We start from the raw sequence: 19,985 nt of genomic DNA, 5'->3' as shown, positions 1-19,985 counted from the left end.
TTTTAGGGGAGGGGGCTCACTTCTGTGACTCTTGGGTGCCACCTGGTGGTCAACAGCAAGGTGCTTTCTTGTTTGAACAAAGCCACGTTGTCAGCTTAACAGAAGATGGGTAGACTTTTGCTGGGCTTGTTTAATGTGGAAAAGGTTGGAAAGTAGCAAAGGACATTAAAGTGTTGTGCACGTGGATAGATGACTGCATAATTCTGTGGAAGGATCTCGACATAGCCTCACACTGGTCCGAGTAGGATACTTGAATTGCTGGCTCATGATGTCCTCCACCTGACAGAGAGCAGCTGCGGGGTGCGCGCTCCCCATCTGAAGCATTCTGGAGGGTAGGCTTGAGGGATTTGGCTCGTTTAGCTGGAGTCAGTTAAGGCCTGCTGGGGCAAGTGTCCTAAGCAATCTTGAGGCCTGACCTTAAGGCCTCAAGATCAGGAAGGAAGAATCCATCAGCCCGGCAGCAGGGGGCAGAGGCCAAGGGCGGAGGGGCCGGAGGAAAGGAGAAGGGGTGTGGCGTAAGACAGGCAAAAGTTCCAGATCCAGAGGGAGGGACAGCAGCAGCAGCAGCTACTGTGAGAGAGGGTGGACAGGTCGCCCAAACTGGAGGCCCTAGTGGGCTTGAGGCTTTGTAGAACTAGCCAGGTGGAGATGCCTTGGCTCTTTGGGCCACCTGACCAGGTGCCGAGTCCTCTTATAGTGCTGCCCATGTGGCTCACAGTTCCTTCAGCAGACGTGCTGCCATGGAGGCATGCTGCTGGAGCCTGGCCTTCCTGAGCCCTGGTTCAAGATCTTTACAGAACCACCAGGAGGTGGTTGCTGTGTTTTTAATGGGCCTGCTGTGCAATACGCTCTTGCTCACTCCTGCTCTTGAACTGCCATTCGCCTCAGTCAGGGTTATGTGCATTTTGCTGTCTTGGCCTCGGTGGTGGTTTTGAGAATGGCCTTGGGTGACTTCAGTGATCGTGCCATGGCCCGCTCTCCAGGGCTAGTCGTGGCCCAGCACACTAAGCAGGAGAAACATGAAGATACATATTTGGCACCATTCTGGATTTTTCAAAAATTGCTAAAACATATTACTCTGCCTTGTTCAGCAGGGACTTCAGGGGCTGATGTCAGAGAGCCTTCTGTCACGGCCTCCTTCAAAGGCATGGCTTTTTGCTGTCCTGCGTCCCAGGCAGGAGGGGTAGATCCATGCCAAGAGGCTCACACGGCCAAATGGAATTCCAGGCTTTCCTGGTAGGTAGGCTTCCTACCCTACATCGCTCCTCTTCTGAGGGTCTGACACAACTGTGAAATAGCAGGTGGCTGTGGACCCTGGCCCAGGGGCATGTCACTCCTGTGGTTCCTGACTTGGGTCGCAGGACATCTGGGGCTTCTCAGTCAGGCAGGTAGACTAGAGTCCAAGTGACAGGTGAGTCATTCTAAAGCTGACTGATGGACCAGGTTGTCTTCTGGAAGATCCATGCTGCTCGCTGTGGATGGGCGTCACGTGGCTTACTGGGTCTAGGGGAGCAGAAGAACAGGCTCCACAGCCACAGATAATCCTGCGCGAACCTGCCTTCAGTAGCATATGGACGGAGTCTGACACAGGAATAGGAAGTGTTACAACTGCTGAATGTTGGGGGCTATTATATGTTAAATGTAAAGCCCATTAAGGGCTGTGAGATAAGAAGTCTTGGAGCAACAGTGGAAGGACCAGGAGTCAAGTGGGGGAGCACTCGCTTTGTAGGCCCCTCATTTGGAATGATCGCGGCCTCTTCTCCAGCGAAATGGTCTCAGTTAGCAGTGCTGGGGAAGGCCTTGTGGAGCTGGGGCCGGCCCCTGGAGCACACGGCCCTGGGCTGCTGTCTGACTCTGTGTAAGGTAGCTCCTGCGGTCCGCATAGCAACTGCTGAACCTGTGAGGGCCAAAGGAAATCTTTCCAGAAGAAGAGGAGGGTCTTCGAGGAAGAGCAGGATGTGGCTCAAAGGGGAAGCGTAGCGCGTGGCATGGAAGGAAGTTGGGCTACAGCAGAAGGAAAGAGGAGGAGCTGACGAGAGAGGGGCTTGTGCTTCATAGAGGGATCAAAGCCAGGGAGTAGAGGAAAGGAGGATGGATTCTGCATGTAGTCGTTCATGTATATATGAGCAGAGACTGTATGGCTGTTATTGTGGAGAGCCTTAGAGATGTCTTAGAAAAAAACCAAAAGGTTTATGAGACTCTGGGACTGAGCGGTTCTCCTGCATCTAATGGGCATCCATAGCTAACCTCTGTTGCCTTCATTTTCTGAAAACAAGGGCACAACAGAGAAATCAGCTTGACTTGGGCATCCAGCCCATGACAGCTCCTGTCCTTGACCAAACTGTGTTCCCTTCCATCCCTGCTTAAGCTTTTGAAACTGATAGAGCTTAGGTCACTTTGAGCTCAGACAGAGCAGGGCCCAAAGTCCTCCAGATCTGATCTGGCAGTAAAAACTAGCAGTACGGTGGCACAGACATTTCCCCTGAAAAAGGAAACCTAACAGCACATGGATGGTGTACATATTCATTATTCACCTCTCAACCCCCCACCCCCTGCCCCATGCCATTATTTCCCTTCTCAGCTGCTATTGGTGTGGCGCCATTCTTCCCCTCCTCCCTGAATTAATAACATGGGTGTTTCTCCCCCCGCCCCGGCAATGTCGCAGTTCTGATCAGCCAGTTGGGGGTGGCTATATAATGAGGTCACTGCAGGTGATTTGGCAGTGAGGGCAAGTGAAAGGCAGCATCAAAGAATGTTCAAACACTTTTGCACGGAGTGTGGATAAAGGGAGGTGGCTTTCCAGCATTGCTGCAAACACTTGTGAGAAACCAGGAATGGTTTCAACCTGGCCACAAGACTCTTCAGCATGGGCAGCATGTTGAGATTCCTGTGGCCATGCTGGTTGGGAATGATGGGAGTTGTAGTCCATCACATCTGGCAAGAACTGGGTTGGTAAAGCCTGCTCTTCAGCGTTATGTAGGCATGTGGGAGTTCCTAACATGATGCTCATTATTGTGCCCGTGGACCCCTGTTTTGGCACCTGCCAGGCTTCCTGCCCCTCTTGATTTTTTTTTTAAATATATATTTTAACGGGGAGGCTGGAGTGCTGCAACGTGACGTGCTTCCAGTACCATCGTTATGTGCAAGGATGCCTCTGGGCCCCATATGGCATTCTTAGAAAATAAAAGGCAGGGGGCTGCAGCCCAGTGCTTTGTTTTGAAGCATGCCCAGCCACTCAGAAAAGAGAATAGAGTACACTGGGGGTGGCAGGGAACATACTGGGAAACTGTTAGGTGTGGTGGGGAGTCAGGGACGTGCTTTGCCTGAGTTGTGTATGTGTTTTGTTTGTTTGTTTCTTTGGTGCAGTGCATGCATGTGTGTTAGCTGGTTAGTTTGTTGTGTTGTCTTTGTTTTGTTGTGTTGCCTTGGCCTGTATGTTTGTGTATAGCGTGGGCGGGTGTTTTTCCTCATAGAATCATAGAATAGTAGGGTTGGAAGGGGCCTATATGACCATCGAGTCCAATCCCCTGCGCAATGCAGGAATCCAAGTCAGAGCATCCCTGACAGATGGCTGTCCAGCCTTATCTTGAAGGCCTCCAGTGTGGGAGAGCCCACTACCTCCCTAGGTAATGGGTCCCATTGTCATATTGCTCTAACAGTCAGGAAGTTTTTCCTGATGTTCAGCCGGAATCTGGCTTTCTGGAACTTGAGCTCATTATTCCATGTCCTGCACTCTGGGATGATGGAGAAGAGATCCTGGCCTTCCTCTCTGTGGCAACCTTTCAAATACTTGAAGAGCGCTATCATATCTCCCCTCAGTCTTCTCTTCTCAAGGCTAAACATGCCCAGTTCTTTCAGTCTCTCCTCATAGGGCTTTGTTTCCAGTCCCCTGATCATCTTCATTGCCCTCCTCTGAACCCTCTCCAGTTTGTCTGCATCCTTCTGAAAGTGTGGTGCCCAGAACTGGACACAGTAGTCCAGATGAGGCCTAAGCAGTGCTGAGTAGAGGGGAACTAGTACTTCCTGGGATTTGGAAGCTATGGTTCTATTAATGCAGCCCAAAATAGCATTTGCCTTTTTTACAGCCACATCACATTGTTGGCTCATATTCAGCTTGTGATCGACAACAATTCCAAGATCCTTCTCACTTGTAGTATTGTTGAGCCAAGTGTCCCCCATCTTGTAACCGTGCATTTGGTTTCTTTTTCCTAGGTGCAGAACTTGGCATTTGTTTCTGTGCGTTTCTTTCTCTGAGCATCAACAGTTTTTCTTCTGTGAAATAGGCATTGGTGCAGGAAACTGGGTTCAAATGAGTAGTTTTGGTTTTTGGAGCTCAGCCCCCTGCCCCTTACTTAGGATTTAGGCATGTTACTTTTAGCCTCACTAATTGGCCTTCTGGGAAATGAATGTTTTGTGGCTGGCCATGCCCACCATAACAACCATTTTGTGAGAGCACCCATGACACTCTCAGAATTCCAAATGAGCCCACCAGCCCAAAAAGGTTGGGGACCCCTTAATGTGGACATTTCTGTGTAATAGTGTGATTGCCTGGACTGATGTTCTGTTGCCCCCCCCCCCACCTTTCATCTTCCCCAGAACTCCTCTCACTGTTCTCTGTGGCAGGATATTACTGTCATCTGGACATCAGCAGATGGGTATTAAGGGAGCTCTCAGGAGAACTTTAATGCCCAGTCTTTGTGTCATATAAAGGAGAATGGCTAAGTCCTGCGAACAGCTCAGATTTGTCATATTTGAAAGAACCCCCACACACACATCTGCCAGCATAACTTTTGTGTGAGTGCAAATGTGGCTGACCCCTTGGCTGGTGGTCCTGCTGGAGCTGCACCGGCTGCTTCTGTTGGGTGCGAAAGGCCCGGGAGCAAGGACGGAGCGAGCGCTGGCTTTGGGCTTTCTTCCTATTTTGTGGCCTTCTTACTCATTGTTTACACAGCACCGTCAGTGTCCCTGGTGCTTTGCAGAGTAACTGAAGCAAGAAAGGAAAGAGTGAAGAAAAAGGACAGGTCCCTGCCTCTAGGAGCATGCAGCCTTAATTTTGTGGGTGGGGAGACAGGAAAGGGTCAGGGAGAGAGGGAGAGGGGAGGGTGGACCAGATGAATGCAAGGTGTTGGTTTCCTTTCCTTCTGACGAGGATGAGAATGGAGAAGTTAATTCAAAGTCTTTGTGGAAGTGATTGGTTTTAAGGTAAGATCTGTGGGGGGAGAGAAGTCTGTGGTGGCTCCATGTAGGTGTTTTCTGAGGGGGTTTCCAGGCATCAGAGGCAGTGAGGGCGGATGGGGGAGAATGACTGAAGCACTTTGAGGCACAAGGGTCTCTCTTGACTGAAACGCCCTTCAGAATTCCATTCCTGTCCTTTTTGGGCCACATTTTTCTTTGAATGAAGAGAACTGGAGGGTGTGTGGCTGCAGTCGAGTTGCTGGAAGGCATCCTGGCCCCAAAAGGTGATGTATGAGCTTTTATCAGACTGGCCGTGACCTGGCAGTGGAGAGCAGTCGAGCATTCTGTGCTCCCTCTGGTGTCTGCCTGAGCTGTTGGGATTTGCGGGCTGTGAGAAATGTTGGCCCGTCCCCTGTTTGCCAGGTGCAGCAGGATCGGAGGGGGGGCATCATGAGGCAGCCCCAGGATTTGCCCGAGGCCTGCTGAGCTCTCCAAGAGCCCCCTGAGCCACTGCCCCCTCCCCTACTCCCGTTTCCTCTCCCTGGCCTTCCTCCCCCTTTCACTGATGGGGCTCCAGATGTTCAGTCCCCATTGCTGTACAGTTGCGCTTATGAAGCTGTGGCTGCAGTTGCTGAATCCTCCAAGGACAATGGCACGCTTGACATACCTCTCCCCCCTGCTGAACATGAGCACTAGAACTGGGATTAAAAATCCTCAAGGCAGCTGTAACATGGCCCCATTACGGAGCTTGCTGGGTTGATGTTCCCTTGCCCTGGCCCAGTTGCATTTATACTGCTGTCTTTTGCTCTGCTACTGGGGACCAAGTTCCATGGAGGACAGTAGGACCTAAACTGTGGGTAAGTGTGTATAGCAGCCTTCCTCAACCTGGTGCCTTCCAGATGTTTTTGACATCATGTCCCATCAGCCCCAGCCAGCGTGGCCAGTGGTCAGGAGCCCTGGGAATTGTAGTCCAAAACATCTGGAGGGCACCAGCTTGAAGAAGGCTTGTGTACAGGATTGCAGACTAATTGGGGCAGAAAGGGGACATGGTATGCGCAGCACATCTGAATGTACATCCCCGTCCTTGCCCAACTAGTCATAGTCATGCATAACTGTGCATGACTAGGGCCAGGGAAACAGCGGGTTCTGCTCATGGAAGGTCCCTCCACCTGATTTTGGGCGATCTAGCCTCCCACCCACCCCACCGCTCAGCCCGTCCAGCAGGGGCTCCACACTCTCTCTGTGGCCCTCTTTAAGTTAATATAAACGTGGGTGCTGAAGTGATTTGAATTGTGCTCCTGCTGTCTAAACCATTGTCTGTCTTGAGTGTGCCATTGTCCATGTCAGGGAAGGCAGAATCGAGGCTTGTCGGATTGACTTGAGAGCCCCGAGATCTATCAACTGGAGCCAGGTGCAAAAATCATTCAGTCAGAATTTATTTATTTATTTACTGTGCTTTTAAACTGCCCAGTATCCGAAGTTCTTTAGGAGGTGTGCAGTACATTAAAACATAAAATACAAACATTAAAATAAAAAATAAGAAGAGCCCAGAATAAAACCAAGATAAAACGAGCAGCAAAGAATAAAACCAAATTAAAAACCAGCAGCAGAATAAAAGCACTAAAACAGTTCTTAAAATGCCTAGGAGAATAAAAAGGTTTACATGGCACTGGAAAGACCACAATGTAGGCACCAGGTGAGCCTCTCTGGGGAGTATTCCACAAATGGGATGCCACCACTGAGAAGGCCATGTCTCTCTTGTAGCCACCCAAATCACCTCATTTGGCGGGGGCACCTAGAGGAGGGTCTCAGATGATGACCGTAGGGTCCAGGTAGGTAAATACAGGAGGAGATGTTCCTTCAGGTAACTTGGCCCTGGGCTTTAAAGGTTAAAATCATCACTTTGAATTGGGCCCTGAAACAGACTAGCAGCCAGTGCAGATGGAGAGTGTTGTCTGGGACTTGGGAGATCCAGGTTCTAGTCCCCACTCGGCCACAAAGCTCACCAGGTGACTCTGGGCCAGTCATTGACTCCTCAGCCTAACCTACCCCACAGGGTTCTTGTGAGGATAAAATGAAGAGGAGGAGGAGGATCATGTAAGCTGCCTTGGGCTCCTTGCAGGAGGAAGAAAGGCAGGATAAAACTGTAATAAATACAGTTAATAAATAAATAAATAAATGAATAAACAAACAAATAAATACGTCCACATCACCCAGCCCCAGTTAGCTAACTAGCTGCCCTATTTTGGACTAAATGAAATAGTGGCACTGTTTTCAAAGGCAGCCCTACTTATAAGGCATTGCAATAATCTAAACGGGAGATTACCAGAGTGTGAATAACTGTCACGAGGCTAATGAAAGAACTGTGTTCCTCTGAGGATCTGCTAAGTATCAGAACCGAGTTGAGCTCATAGTCCTTCCACACACAAACCGGTTTCTGGTTTCCCCCAAACTTTCATTCAGCAGTATAATTTAAGAGGGCTGGAGGCGGGGAGACATGTTGTTGTTGCTGTTGTTAAATAATTGGGAGTCAAAAATCTACTGTAAATAAATCTAGCAATCTGCTAGTAGATCCTGATCTGGCTTTCCCCCTCCCCTGGTCTATATTCTTATAATTGTACATCACCTCGGCGTGAGGCTGGCCCAGGAGAGCTAGACATCCTGAGTGACTGTACCATGCGGGCCAAGAGCAGTGCCTCAGGAGTGTGGCTGAAGATGCTTGAAATGGTCTTTGTGATCCTGGATTGGATGTGGGTGGCACAGCACTTCATTGGCACCCTTAAAATATTGCTGTCCCCAACTAGGGATAGTGGGGGTGAGAAATTAATTCAGTTTGCATCTTTATGTGAACTGACCAAATTTGCACCACTTGCACCATCCAGGACACAGTTAAACATCAGTATCTGCACTTTTCCAAAGTTTGCAATCAAAATTTGCACAGCAAAAAATTCATACAAAACTGAATATAATATGAAAATGTGTGCACCAAAATGTATTTTTTTTTAATTTATTATTATTAAATTTATTAATCGCCCATCTGGCTGGTCACCCAGCCACTCTGGGCGATGTACAACATACAATAAAAACAGTTTAAAACAATAAAATTCTACCATAAAAACATTTTCTAAAATACCCTAACCCACCCCAAATGCCTGCCTGAACAGCCACGTTTTTAATGCATGACGGAAGCTCATTAAAGAGGGGGCATGACGGAGTTCCCTAGGGAGGGAGTTCCACAGAGTGGGGGCCACCACAGAAAAGGCCCTCTCCCTCGTCCCCACCAGTCTAGCTGTCCTGGCTGATGGGACAGAGAGAAGGCCATCCGAGGCTGATCTTGTTAAGTGGCCTGTCTGGTGCTGCTGGAGGCGCTCCTTAAGATAGGCTGGGCCAGAACCATATAGGGTTTTAAAGGTCAAAACCAACACCTTGAATTTGGCCCGGAAAACAACCGGTAACTCCTTCAGCACTGGAGTGATGTGATCTCGCCGGCGGCTGCCTTTAATCAGGCGAGCCGCCGCGTTCTGTACCAGCTGCAGTTTCCGAACCGTCTTCAAGGGTAACCCCACGTAGAGCGCATTACAGTAGTCTAAACGAGAGGAGACCAGGGCATGTACTACCGATGGGAGCAGATGGTCGGGAAGGAAGGGGCGCAGCCGCCATATCAGATGGAGTTGATACAGCGCTGTCCGGCTCACAGCTGACACCTGAGCCTCCATGGACAGCTGGGAGTCCAAAATGACCCCCAGGCTGCGGACCTGGTCTTTCAAGGGTAGCCGTACCCCATTCAACACCAGGTCAACATCCCCCAGCCTCCTCTTGTCTCCCACCAAAAGTACCTCGGTTTTGTCAGGGTTCAGCTTCAGCCTATTCCTCCCCATCCAGCCACTCACCGTCTCCAGACATTTGGACAGGGATTCTACAGCCAACCTTGGTGAAGATTTAAACGAGAGGTAGAGCTGCATGTCATCCGCATATTGATGACACTGCACCCCAAACCTCCTGATGATAGCCCCCAGCGGCTTCACATAGATGTTAAATAGCATCGGGGAGAGGATGGAACCTTGTGGCACCCCACTAGTAAGTGGCCACGGGTCCGAAACCTCCTCTCCCAGTGCTACCCTCTGGTACCTGCCGGAGAGGAAGGACCGGAACCACCGCAATACGGTGTCCCCAATGCCCAACCCCTCCAGGCGGTCCAGGAGGATACCGTGGTCAACGGTATCGAAAGCCGCTGAGAGGTCGAGGAGAACAAGGAAGGAGCATTCACCCCTATTCACCCTATACACATAAAATGTGTATATTAGAGATAATTGCACACAAAACTGCTTTATCTTAGGGGAAATTGCCTGCAAAAATCCATATAATTTGAAAAATGCATACTTTTGAGAAATGCACACGGAGTGGACTTAAAAAAACATGCAAACTGATGCAGAAATGGAATGAACTTAACTTAGAGGAAATGAAATAAATCGAACCACACAAATTCATCCATCCCTCTCCCAAGTTTGTTTTCCAGTTGGGAGGGTCCATGAGGCCAGGCACTCCAGCCCTCATCCAAAGACTGGTTGTTCCACCCACATTATTCCCATAGTGGGGCTTAAAAAGCAAAAGTCCCAGATCACACAAGCATCAAGGAGGGTGTCAGGGTTGGATCGGAGCACATAGAGCCCCAAAGCAGTTCTGATTCGGAGCAAGAGATAGAAACCATGGGAGAGGAACCCGCGTGCTGTTCAGAGGTGCTGCTGAAGGGAGAGTCCCTCCCTGCTCACATTCATGAGAGTGGCAGCGACCCTGGCAGGCAGGGGGAGGGACAATGGGAGCTTTGGGATGCTAGGTGAAGGGACAAGCGGGAGATGGAGGGTGCTGAGAGGAGGCGCTCAGCCCGCTTGGCGTGATGTCAACAGCTGCACCCCGATGCCCCATGGGAAAGGGGTGGACTTTCACCTCCTAGCCCTTAAATTCAGAGGTTTCCTGCCTCTACCCTCAATGGAGATCAACTGATTCACTAAGGCTAGAAACCTCTGGTAGGCATCTCTCTTAAGTTTCCCTCATTAGGCTCATGCAATTAGCATCTGTAAGTGTCATTAGGTTGAATGGAAATAAAGCCTTGGAAAAGAGCCCTATCGTCTGTGTGTTGATTCTGGCTGAGGATTTCAGAAGGCAGCAAGGGCGCTCCTGACAGCGGGATGGCTGGGTGGGCTGTTGTCCTCCCTTTCCCCTGCTCACATTTTAGACCACTTGCCTTCAGATCCAGGACTTACCTTTACCCCAGGCATACTATTGGGGACGCTCTTCCTAATTGTTTTTACCATGCTTTTGTATGGTGGTAGGTGCTCCTATTGAAACGCCCCTTAGGTCAGGCTGCAACCCAGCACTGGGTCTCAGCCCATCAGTTGAAGACCACTGCTTTGAAACATGTGTGGTCATTCCTCAAGAAGTGCCTACACTTTTGGCCAACTCGGGTTCAACACACAAATCCCTTCCCTTCTTCTCCTTTTTTCAAAGTGTGTGTGTGTGAGAGAGAGAGAGAGAGAGAGAGAGACTGACTTCTGTTGCAGCAAGCAATCTTGAAGTACAGTGCTTCTTATTTTTTGCAACATAATCTTGAATATATCCAGGAATGGGGCTTTAAACCTTGTTTAGCATCTCCCCTCCTGAGAACTGAACAGTTGCTTCCGATGATGTACAAGCAAATCATACAGTGAGCCTGGTCTTGTCCCTGCCTGGTCTTGTCCCTGCCTGGTTTAGGGAGAAATTTTTTGTTGGTCCCAAGGGCAAAGAAAACTCATCCTCTTGGGTTTGTGGCAGCCCCTAAGGCAGGGGTCCCCGACCTTTTTGGATCCATGGGCACATTTGTGAATTGGAGAAACTGCTGTTGGGACCACGACAAAATGCCTAATCAGTGGATTGCCGCTTTGGCATCTACCTGTCACATAGACGGCTGCTTCTTATTCAGCAAAAACATATGTTTCATGTCTACTGGACGCTGCAACGTCTCCTTAATAAGGGGTTGTGTAATTCATCTAATTGGTGATGCAATACAGCTAATGCTTCTTTTAAACATACGTTTTGGCAATATCCAGTAGTTGCTTTTTGGTGGGGGGAGGTTATCACACAGATAAATTTTGTACTGGAACAGTCCTTAATATTCGCTGCTATACACACTCTTTTAGATTATTTACTTGCTTCATGGAAATTAAAAAATGGTCAGTATGAATGGATTCTCAGTACCCTTTTGACAGCTAAAAAGCTGATATTACAACATTGGAAGGACAAACACTCACCTCCTGTAATACAATGGATTGAGGACCTTACAGTGCTTTCGGTATTTGAACGGGTGGCACATAGATGCCACCTTCATATGGATACTTATTTGGATGCTTGGTTTACTTTTGTTGTAGCCCATGTATAATTGCTAGAAAACTGAGTGCATTTCATACAAATCCATGTACATATATTAAAAAACCCGGGAAAAATGTAAAACGTTTTTTGGGTGCCCACTGGCCCCACTTTGGGAATCCCTTTGCAGGCACCATTGCAGGTACTTGCAGGCACGCTGGGGACCCCTGCCCTAAGGGGAGTTCTTACTGAACTCCAGAGGTCCAGACCATTTCTTCTGTGTCCAGCAGAAGAGAGTGTTTTACAGTTTGTTGCTGTGCTTTCATGATCAGGAGGTCAGTGGCTAGCAGCATGTAGCCCTGTGATTAAGTGCTCCACGCGGCTGAGCAAGGCCTTTGAGTCTGAGGTCTTTCCTGTTTAGACCTGGCTCACTGTTCACTGCAGCCCCCCTGCCCCTGGCTACCCTTTTTCTCTGTACAGAATGTAGGGAAAGTTCATGTGGGCCAGCTTCTGTCACTCTGCAAGGTTTTGTGAATAATGCGATCTAATAGAAGGTGTATCCACTTACCCATTTTGTCTGTCTCTTCCCTGGCTCGGTAACAACAGAACCCTCTGTCCCCCTTAGCTCCATTGGAGACTGTCAATGTTCTTGTAAACTGCCAAAATGAGTGAATGCTTCTTTTCCGCTTTCCACAGGCAGTTGGCCCAAACTCTCGGGCAAGCTGGCGAAATTGAGCCGGAAACGGAAGGCATCCTGACCGAATATGGCGTGGATTGCTCGGACTTCTCTCCAGAGGTCCTGCAGTGCCTTCCCCAGAACCTCCCCTGGGTTATCCCCCCAGAAGAATTTGCCAAGAGAAGAGATTTAAGGTAATTCTCAGCTCTTTTTCTACCATTTTCATCTCCCTTGTCAGGTTGCCTCGGGATGGTGTTGAAACATTCTGGGATTCTTTATTAGGGAAAGCAGGCCCATTTTTCTGCAGTTGGGGGGGGGATTTGGGAGTTTATCTTCAAAGGACTTATGAGGACAAAATACATCTTTGAGTAAATGACTCAGAACCTGGGAACTTCAGTTCCTTAATTTATTTATTTATTCTTGTCCATGGTGTATGAAATATTACAGCTTTTGGAATGAGAGGATACAAAATGGTTCAGACAGTACCTTGTTTTTTGGTTCTGCTTGTGATGGCGACATAGGAGGTGTTCGCAGTGGCATGGATACCTTTCATCAGGAATGTTTAAGAATAAAACTGTCAACGTTTTAGAACACTTTTATGGTGCATGTCTGTCTTCCTGTCTGTGGAAAGAAAGAAATATAGCTAGTATCATTTGAAATCTTGAAAATCTTCAAACTTGCTTGTGGGCTTTGGTGGTTCATGTGCTTTTCGTAATGGAAGCTGATGGCAGCCTGTACTTCCTGTCTTTCAATCAACTGTTCAAGGGCTGTCTTCCTGGGTCAAATCAAAGATCCATCTCTGGGGTCCACACCTAATGGCTTTGCTTACTAGCCAGCTCTCTTTGGGCTCACCACAGACCCACTCCCCTTCCCCAGGTCATGTGGCATGCAGAGAAGGCTTGTGGGAGTGTCAGGGGCTTTGCTCTTTTCCACTGGGGTATTGCAAGAATAAACACAGTGGGAAAGACTCCTTTCTGTTTCCTATCCAGACCTCAGCACAAATGAGAGAAGACCCCTCCTCTGGCATAGGCAGAGGATTTGAGAGGAAGGGGTGGGGTCTTACTTACGATGCAAGAGGTTAGCTTCCCAAAACTGCAGCAGGAGGAGAGGATGTGAGCAGCTGGGTATCCTCCTTGCTAGACGGCTAGCCCCCACCCCACCCCGCAAGCTGGCAAATGGCCACCTGGCCCATCTCTCCAGCTGAGCTAGGCAGTAGGCAGCCTTGCAGCATGGCAGGTGCAGACAGGAGGTGGCTCTGCCTCTGTGTTGGTGATACTTTGTGCTCCCGTCCTCCTAGGAGTGCCTCAAAGCCCCACTGCTCAGGGTGTTAGTGGTCATCCATGTGCCTTCAGCATTCTGCTCCTGCAGAGCCTGGACTGAGGAGTACCTTGCAACACACACAGGGTCCCAGGCCTCGTTCTCATTCTGGGCAGCGTCTGGGCAGCGGCATGTCAGGATGTAGGACTGGGATCATGTCACTGAATGCTTCTTCTTGTGGACACCCCTCCCCCAAGCAACCTCTCCTTCCTGGATGTAGAAACCTAGCATGTCAGGGAGATGCATAGGACTAGAGAAGGTTAGATGGAATGTTCCTCCGTGTGTGTGTGTGTGTGTGTGTGTGTGTGTGTGTGTGTAGAGACAGGGAGGTTGGTGTAAAGCGGCGCTATATATATACACACACACACACACACACACACACACGTACATGATCCCCTCCTTCATTCTGTATTGGTCCAGCCCAGAGGCAGGTTTTCCATCTCTAGCAAGGGGATTCCATTGCTGCTGCAGGCAGTCCAGGTTGACCACCTCAGTGAAAGCTCAGGCCCTACTGTCAGTGAGCTGGAAGTGATTCAGTGCCTTGCACTTTAGGCTTCCTTAAATGCTGCTCCCTATTTCTTCTACTGAAATCTCCAAGGAAGGAGAGAGGCAGCTTGTTCCATCGCATGTCAGCAGGAAGTTCATCTTAACATCGACCCTATGTAATACTCTCCTATAACCGGAGGGTGAAAAATAAAATTGTCATTCCTTTTCTTTCTAAAACAACGAAGGGTCTTGTGGCACCTTAAACTAACAAATTAATTTTGACATAAGCTTTCATGGACACCGTCCACATCATAAGTGCATAAGCATTAACCTCAGATTGGCAGATTTATATGCACATTCTGGAGACGGAGGGGATGTAAACTGTGTTGTCAGAGAGGACTGAAATGCAGAAAATACAGACAGTAATAATTAATAGTTGCCATTCACTAAACGTTATAACAGCACAGACATCATTGCAATGGTGAGCCAATTAACCTATGCATTGTGATTTTTAAAAAAACAACTCCTTGTCCTTATTCACACCACAGGAAGTAGAGCTGAATCTCTTGATGAATTATACTTCAGCATATTTGCATTGATACCTGTCTTTGAAATTCCTTTGTTCAAGTATGGACTGTTTACTTTATGAGATCCTCATGCATAAAGAGCATAAAAAGAAAAGCGTACAACTTTCTATTTATTTTATTTTAGATCTTCGGGGGAGATTGATTAGAGCCAATATTTCACAACTGAACGAAGAAAGCAAAGGGGAAGATGGAAAGTGCATTGCGTGTATTTGCAATTCTAAAAGCATTAAGAGGGCTGGAGGTGTGGAGTGGCAGTAGCTAAAGTTGCAGAGCACAGAGGGCAGTATCCAATGTTAGTCCTACTTAGAGTAGACCTATGCAAATGAACAGGAGTCATGCATTTCAATAGGTCTACTCTAAGTGGGACTAACATTGGATACTATCAATTTCCTCCTCCAATATTTTCACCTGCCACTTTTGTTTCTTCTTTTGGACTCCCTGCCCCCCCCCCCCAATAATGTCTGCTTTATGGCACAGAGTTCAAGAGAAAAGCAAAATGATCAAAGGAAACGTTGCGATGCAAATTTCCGCCAAGTGTGCAGGGATGAAGCTGGAGCAGGAAACGCTAAGCAAACCTAAGAAACCCCAAAGCGACTTCTGTGGTTTGTTCCAAATGTTTTTAATTTCATTCATATCTTTTTGTTTCTCCTCCTTCTGAACTGGGGCAAGAAACTCAGCCAGGAAAGTCTTCCCATTGGGGGTTGGGGGGAGAAAACTCTAAATCCTGGAGAGAGAGAGAGAGAGAGAGAGAGAGAGAGGTCATTCTGGGCTGAGATGTGCTGCCTTTTCCATGTCTCCCATTGTGGGGATGACTGTGGAAAAAGCCTCACGTCACTTTTCCTGAAAAGGGCAAATCTCTTGCTTGAAAAGAGATGGCTTACACTGTCTAACAAGGGAGAGTCTGGGGAGATCTTTCTCAATTCTTTGTCTTCAATTGCGAGCAAGACTGATGACCTCCGCTGGACTGTTGCAAATGTGAAATTTGGCATCTAAATTTGCTAGCTCTCAATTTTCCACTTGCTTTCTGAATCTCTCTCTTACTCTTCCCTCTCTCCATCTCTCTCTTTCTTTTCCATTGAGTGTCATCCTGCCAACTTGTGATTTTATTATTATAAACAGGATGTTGTATTCACTTTTAAGAAGGAATGTGAAACTGGAGGTAAAGTTACAAACTGCACTTTCTCAGCTGCCAAAATAGAAAACAATGAGCTAAAAATACCAAGTGCGGTAAAAGGGTGTTATGTTAAGGAATCGTAAAGGATCCCTGAGGTGGATTGCCGTCTGAACTGGGAGCCTTTTCCTAGCAGCCCTGAAAAATGTCTCTCAAATGTTACACGAGTTCCTGGCTTGGAACACTGGAGGCTGCACCTGAAGCAAGCAAGCAAGCAAACAAACAAACAAACAAACAAGTATTGTAGCCTGGGCGGCTTGAGCCTGGAAGAGAAGCTCCATTAAAATCTGCCTTCAGTAGTTAATGAGCATGCTGTGCCCCTGTGGGCAGAGTTAATTAAATGTTGCTTTCATAGATTGGCATCTCCAAGGAGACCCCCTATGGCTCAGAAGAGATTTGTTCCTTGTTTTTCATTTGAGATACTTCCAAGCAGGGGGTTTGATTGGAAAGAGGACTCTTGATTCTGGGGAGACCCAAGTTGGATTAGTATAGCAGCTAGAAGAAGCATGAATGGTGAGATATTTTACATCTGGGCCCAGCCACAAACTCACTAGGTGGCCTCTGTTTCGCAGACCTGGCCCTCTTATCTGTATCATGGGGATTGCGCTGACCAACTTTGCAGGGTTGTTGTCAGGATTATTACAGTAATGCACATGTGAAGTGCTTTGAAGACTTAAAAAGGCACTACAGAAGTGTGAAGTTTTCCTGTTCACCATCTTATTGACCTGGTTTGTATTTTCTGTGTGTGCTTGCTTGCTTGCATATATACATATACATATACACACACACACACACACACACATATACATATACATACATACATATATGCGCAATATTTATACCGTGCCTTTCCTCTGGAGAGCTAACAACAAGGATAAAACCATAAACTAATAAAACAATGAGCCATTAAAATATTAAAATGGCAGCAAAAAACTAATATAAAGCAGCAGTTAAAATATTAAAAAACCAGAGACAGTTACAAACAACATTCAGTAAGATGGCAGTTCCCAGCACAAACCAGGCCCCCAGGTACCGAGCCAGCTGTGCTGCTCCACCTGCCCCTCCCTGGGGGGGCTACATAAGCTGGCTGGCTGAGGTGGCCTGGGAGAGCCAGGGCCTGCAGGAGAGGCCACAACCACCACCGGGGAAGAGGTGTGCCTGCTGCTGCTGGGCCTGCTGCTGCTGCTGCCGCCGCCACCACCACCACCAGGCCTTCCCTGTGGACTCCTGCCTGGCATTATTTTTAAGGAGATTTTTAATTGTTTTTGTTTGTTTGTTTTGTTTTGTTTTTTTTCTGGGGGATTTTGTTGTGTTTTTAGGGGTTGGTAGCCTGCCTGATAGGCAGGAGCGAGGGGGCATGTGTCCACCTGATGGAGGCAGTGGGGGGAGTGTTGGGAGCCAGAACATACCGAGGCTGGGCAGCAGGCGCTGGCAGAGCGCTAGGGGCAGGCCATGCCAGGTAAAGGGAACAAGGGAGAGATGTGTAATATCTGTCCCCTGCTCCGGGCCTGTCCAGAGCCAAAGGATGGCTGGGGGAGGCGTGACCCCATCTTCTGGCCTTCGTTTGCTGCTCTGCAATGCCAGGTCTGTTACCCAGAAAACCTCCCTCATCCATGACATGATCCTGGATGAGGGTGCAGACCTGGCATGTATTACGGAGACCTGGCTGGCCGAGGCTGCTGTTCCAACCCTTGCAGCCATGTGTCCAGCTGGATTTTCATATGCACAGCAGCCGAGGGCTGGGGATCGGGGAGGGGGAGTGGCTGTTATCTACCGAGAGTCCTTGGTCTTCACCAGACCCCCTCTCCGGGAGACCAAGGTTGCTGAGTGCATGTACTGGAGGTTGAGCCCGACGGGCAGTCTGGGGATTCTGCTCGTGTACCGTCCACCCCGCTGCACGACTGACTCCCTGGCCGAGGTGCTTGAGGTGGTCTCTGATGTGCGTGTACAGTCCCCTAACTTATTGGTGTTGGGGGACTTCAACGTACATTCGGAGGTCATCCTCACAGGAGCACCTCAGGACTTCATGGAGACCATGGCCTCCTGGGAGCTGCACTATATTCTAACTGGGCCCACCCATGTAGCCGGTCATGCACTAGACCTTGTGTTTGTTTCTGGAGAAGCGGGGCGTGATCTGGAAGTCGGGGGTATATCCACCACCCCCTTGTCATGGTCAGATCACTATCTGGTGACGTTGGACTTCTCGGTTCCACAACCCCTCCGCAGGGGTGGAGGACCCATTAAAATGGTCCGCCCCAGGCGTCTTATGGATCCAAATGGATTCCTGAATGTGCTTGGGGATTCTCTGGGGCACGCCAGCGGCCACTCGGTCGAGACCCTGGTGGGTGGCTGGAATGCCGCAATCACTGGGGCATTAGATCAGGTGGCTCCGAAACGCCCTCTCCCCCTGAACAGGGCTTGGACTGCACCATGGTTCAATCCGCAGCTATGAGCTCTGAAACAGGAGGTGAGACGGCTAGAGCGCCGGTGGCGGAAGTCTCGCTCCAAAGACGATCAGACACGGGCTAGAGCTGTATCTTCAGCCTATCACGTGGCGGTGAAGGCAGCAAAAAAGGAATATTATGCTGCCTCCATCGCGTCTGCAGAGTGCTGTCCCAGGAGGCTGTTCCAAGTGATCCGGAGCCTGGTCGGTCCTGTGGCTCCGGAACCACTGGAGCATTCTAAGGCCTCCTGTGAGGCCTTGGCAAGGCACTTTGCAGATAAAATTGATCAGATTAGGTGTGTTACTCTGCACACTGTGGATACAGTTAGTGAGCAAGAGGCGGCCTGTGGCAAACCGGTTTTGTGGGATCGGTTCCAGCTTCTTCCTCCTGATGAAGTGGACAAGGTGCTTTCATCTGTACGGCCGACCACCTGCTTACTTGATCCTTGCCCATCTTGGCTCATTATGAGCTACAGAGAGAGACTGGGTGAGGGGATCAGGGTGGTGGTGAACGCCTCCCTTGAGGAGGGAGTGATGCCATCAGCCCTCAAGGAGGCAGTGATAAGACCGCTCTTAAAGAAGCCCTCCTTGGATCCTCAAGTTCTGAACAACTTTCGCCCAGTCTCAAATCTGCCATTTTTGGGCAAGTTGATTGAGCGGGTGGTGGCGGTGCAGTTGAAGGCACACTTGGAAGAAACTGATTATCTTGACCCATTTCAGTCGGGCTTCAGGCTTGGGCGTGGGACAGAAACGGCCTTGGTCGCCTTGGTAGATGATATGAGGAGGGCTCTGGATAGGGGTGAATGCTCCTTCCTTGTTCTCCTTGACCTCTCAGCGGCTTTTGATACCGTTGACCACGGTATCCTCCTGGACCGCCTGGAGGGGTTGGGCATTGGGGACACCGTATTGCGGTGGTTCCGGTCCTTCCTCTCCGGCAGGTACCAGAGGGTAGCACTGGGAGAGGAGGTTTCGGACCCGCGGCCACTCACTTGTGGGGTGCCACAGGGTTCCATCCTCTCCCCGATGCTATTTAACATCTATGTGAAGCCGCTGGGGGCTATCATCAGGAGGTTTGGGGTGCAGTGTCATCAATATGCGGATGACACGCAGCTCTACCTCTCATTCAAATCTTCACCAAGGTTGGCCGTAGAATCCCTGTCCAAATGTCTGGAGACGGTGAGTGGCTGGATGGGGAGGAATAAGCTGAAGCTGAACCCTGACAAGACCGAGGTACTTTTGGTGGGAGACAAGAGGAGGCTGGGGGATGTTGACCTGGTGTTGAATGGGGTATGGCTACCCTTGAAAGACCAGGTCCGCAGCCTGGGGGTCATTTTGGACTCCCAGCTGTCCATGGAGGCTCAGGTGTCAGCTGTGAGTCGGACAACGCTGTATCAACTCCATCTGATATGGCGGCTGAGCCCCTTCGTTCCCGACCATCTGCTCCCATCGGTAGTACATGCCCTGGTCTCCTCTCGTTTAGACTACTGTAATGCACTCTACGTGGGGTTACCCTTGAAGACGGTTCAGAAACTGCAGCTGGTACAGAATGCGGTGGCTCGCCTGATTAAAGGCAGCCGCCGGCGAGATCAGATCACTCCAGTGCTGAAGGAGTTGCGCTGGTTACCAGTTGTTTTCCGGGCCAAATTCAAGGTGTTGGTTTTGACCTTTAAAACCCTATATGGTTCTGGCCCAGCCTATCTTAAGGAGCGCCTCCAGCAGCACCAGACAGGCCGCTTAACAAGATCAGCCTCGGATGGCCTTCTGTCTGTCCCATCAGCCAGGACAACTAGA

At 49.3% G+C, this 19,985-nt stretch overlaps 1 protein-coding gene across 5 annotated transcripts in view; it reads left to right on the top strand.

Moving 5' to 3' along the window:
* The window catches only part of DIS3L2 (DIS3 like 3'-5' exoribonuclease 2), a 290,436-nt gene that overhangs the window by 131,623 nt on the left and 138,828 nt on the right, over positions 1 to 19,985 (top strand). For all 5 annotated transcript variants that reach the window (XR_014789643.1, XM_084847710.1, XM_084847711.1 and 2 more), the window contains one exon: positions 12,211 to 12,384. Coding sequence is in view for 4 of the 5 variants with exons in the window: in XM_084847710.1 (XP_084703836.1) it covers positions 12,211 to 12,384 (174 nt within the window). In the remaining variant the exon portion in view is untranslated. The remainder of the gene's footprint in view (positions 1 to 12,210; positions 12,385 to 19,985) is intronic.

The sequence above is a fragment of the Heloderma suspectum genome, chromosome 3 (assembly GCF_057233095.1).
Source record: "Heloderma suspectum isolate Gila_16-S chromosome 3, 16-S_ref, whole genome shotgun sequence".
NCBI lineage: Eukaryota > Metazoa > Chordata > Lepidosauria > Squamata > Helodermatidae > Heloderma > Heloderma suspectum.
The sequence above is the reverse complement of the archived record's forward strand: the minus strand, read 5'-3'. Positions and strand labels throughout refer to the sequence as shown.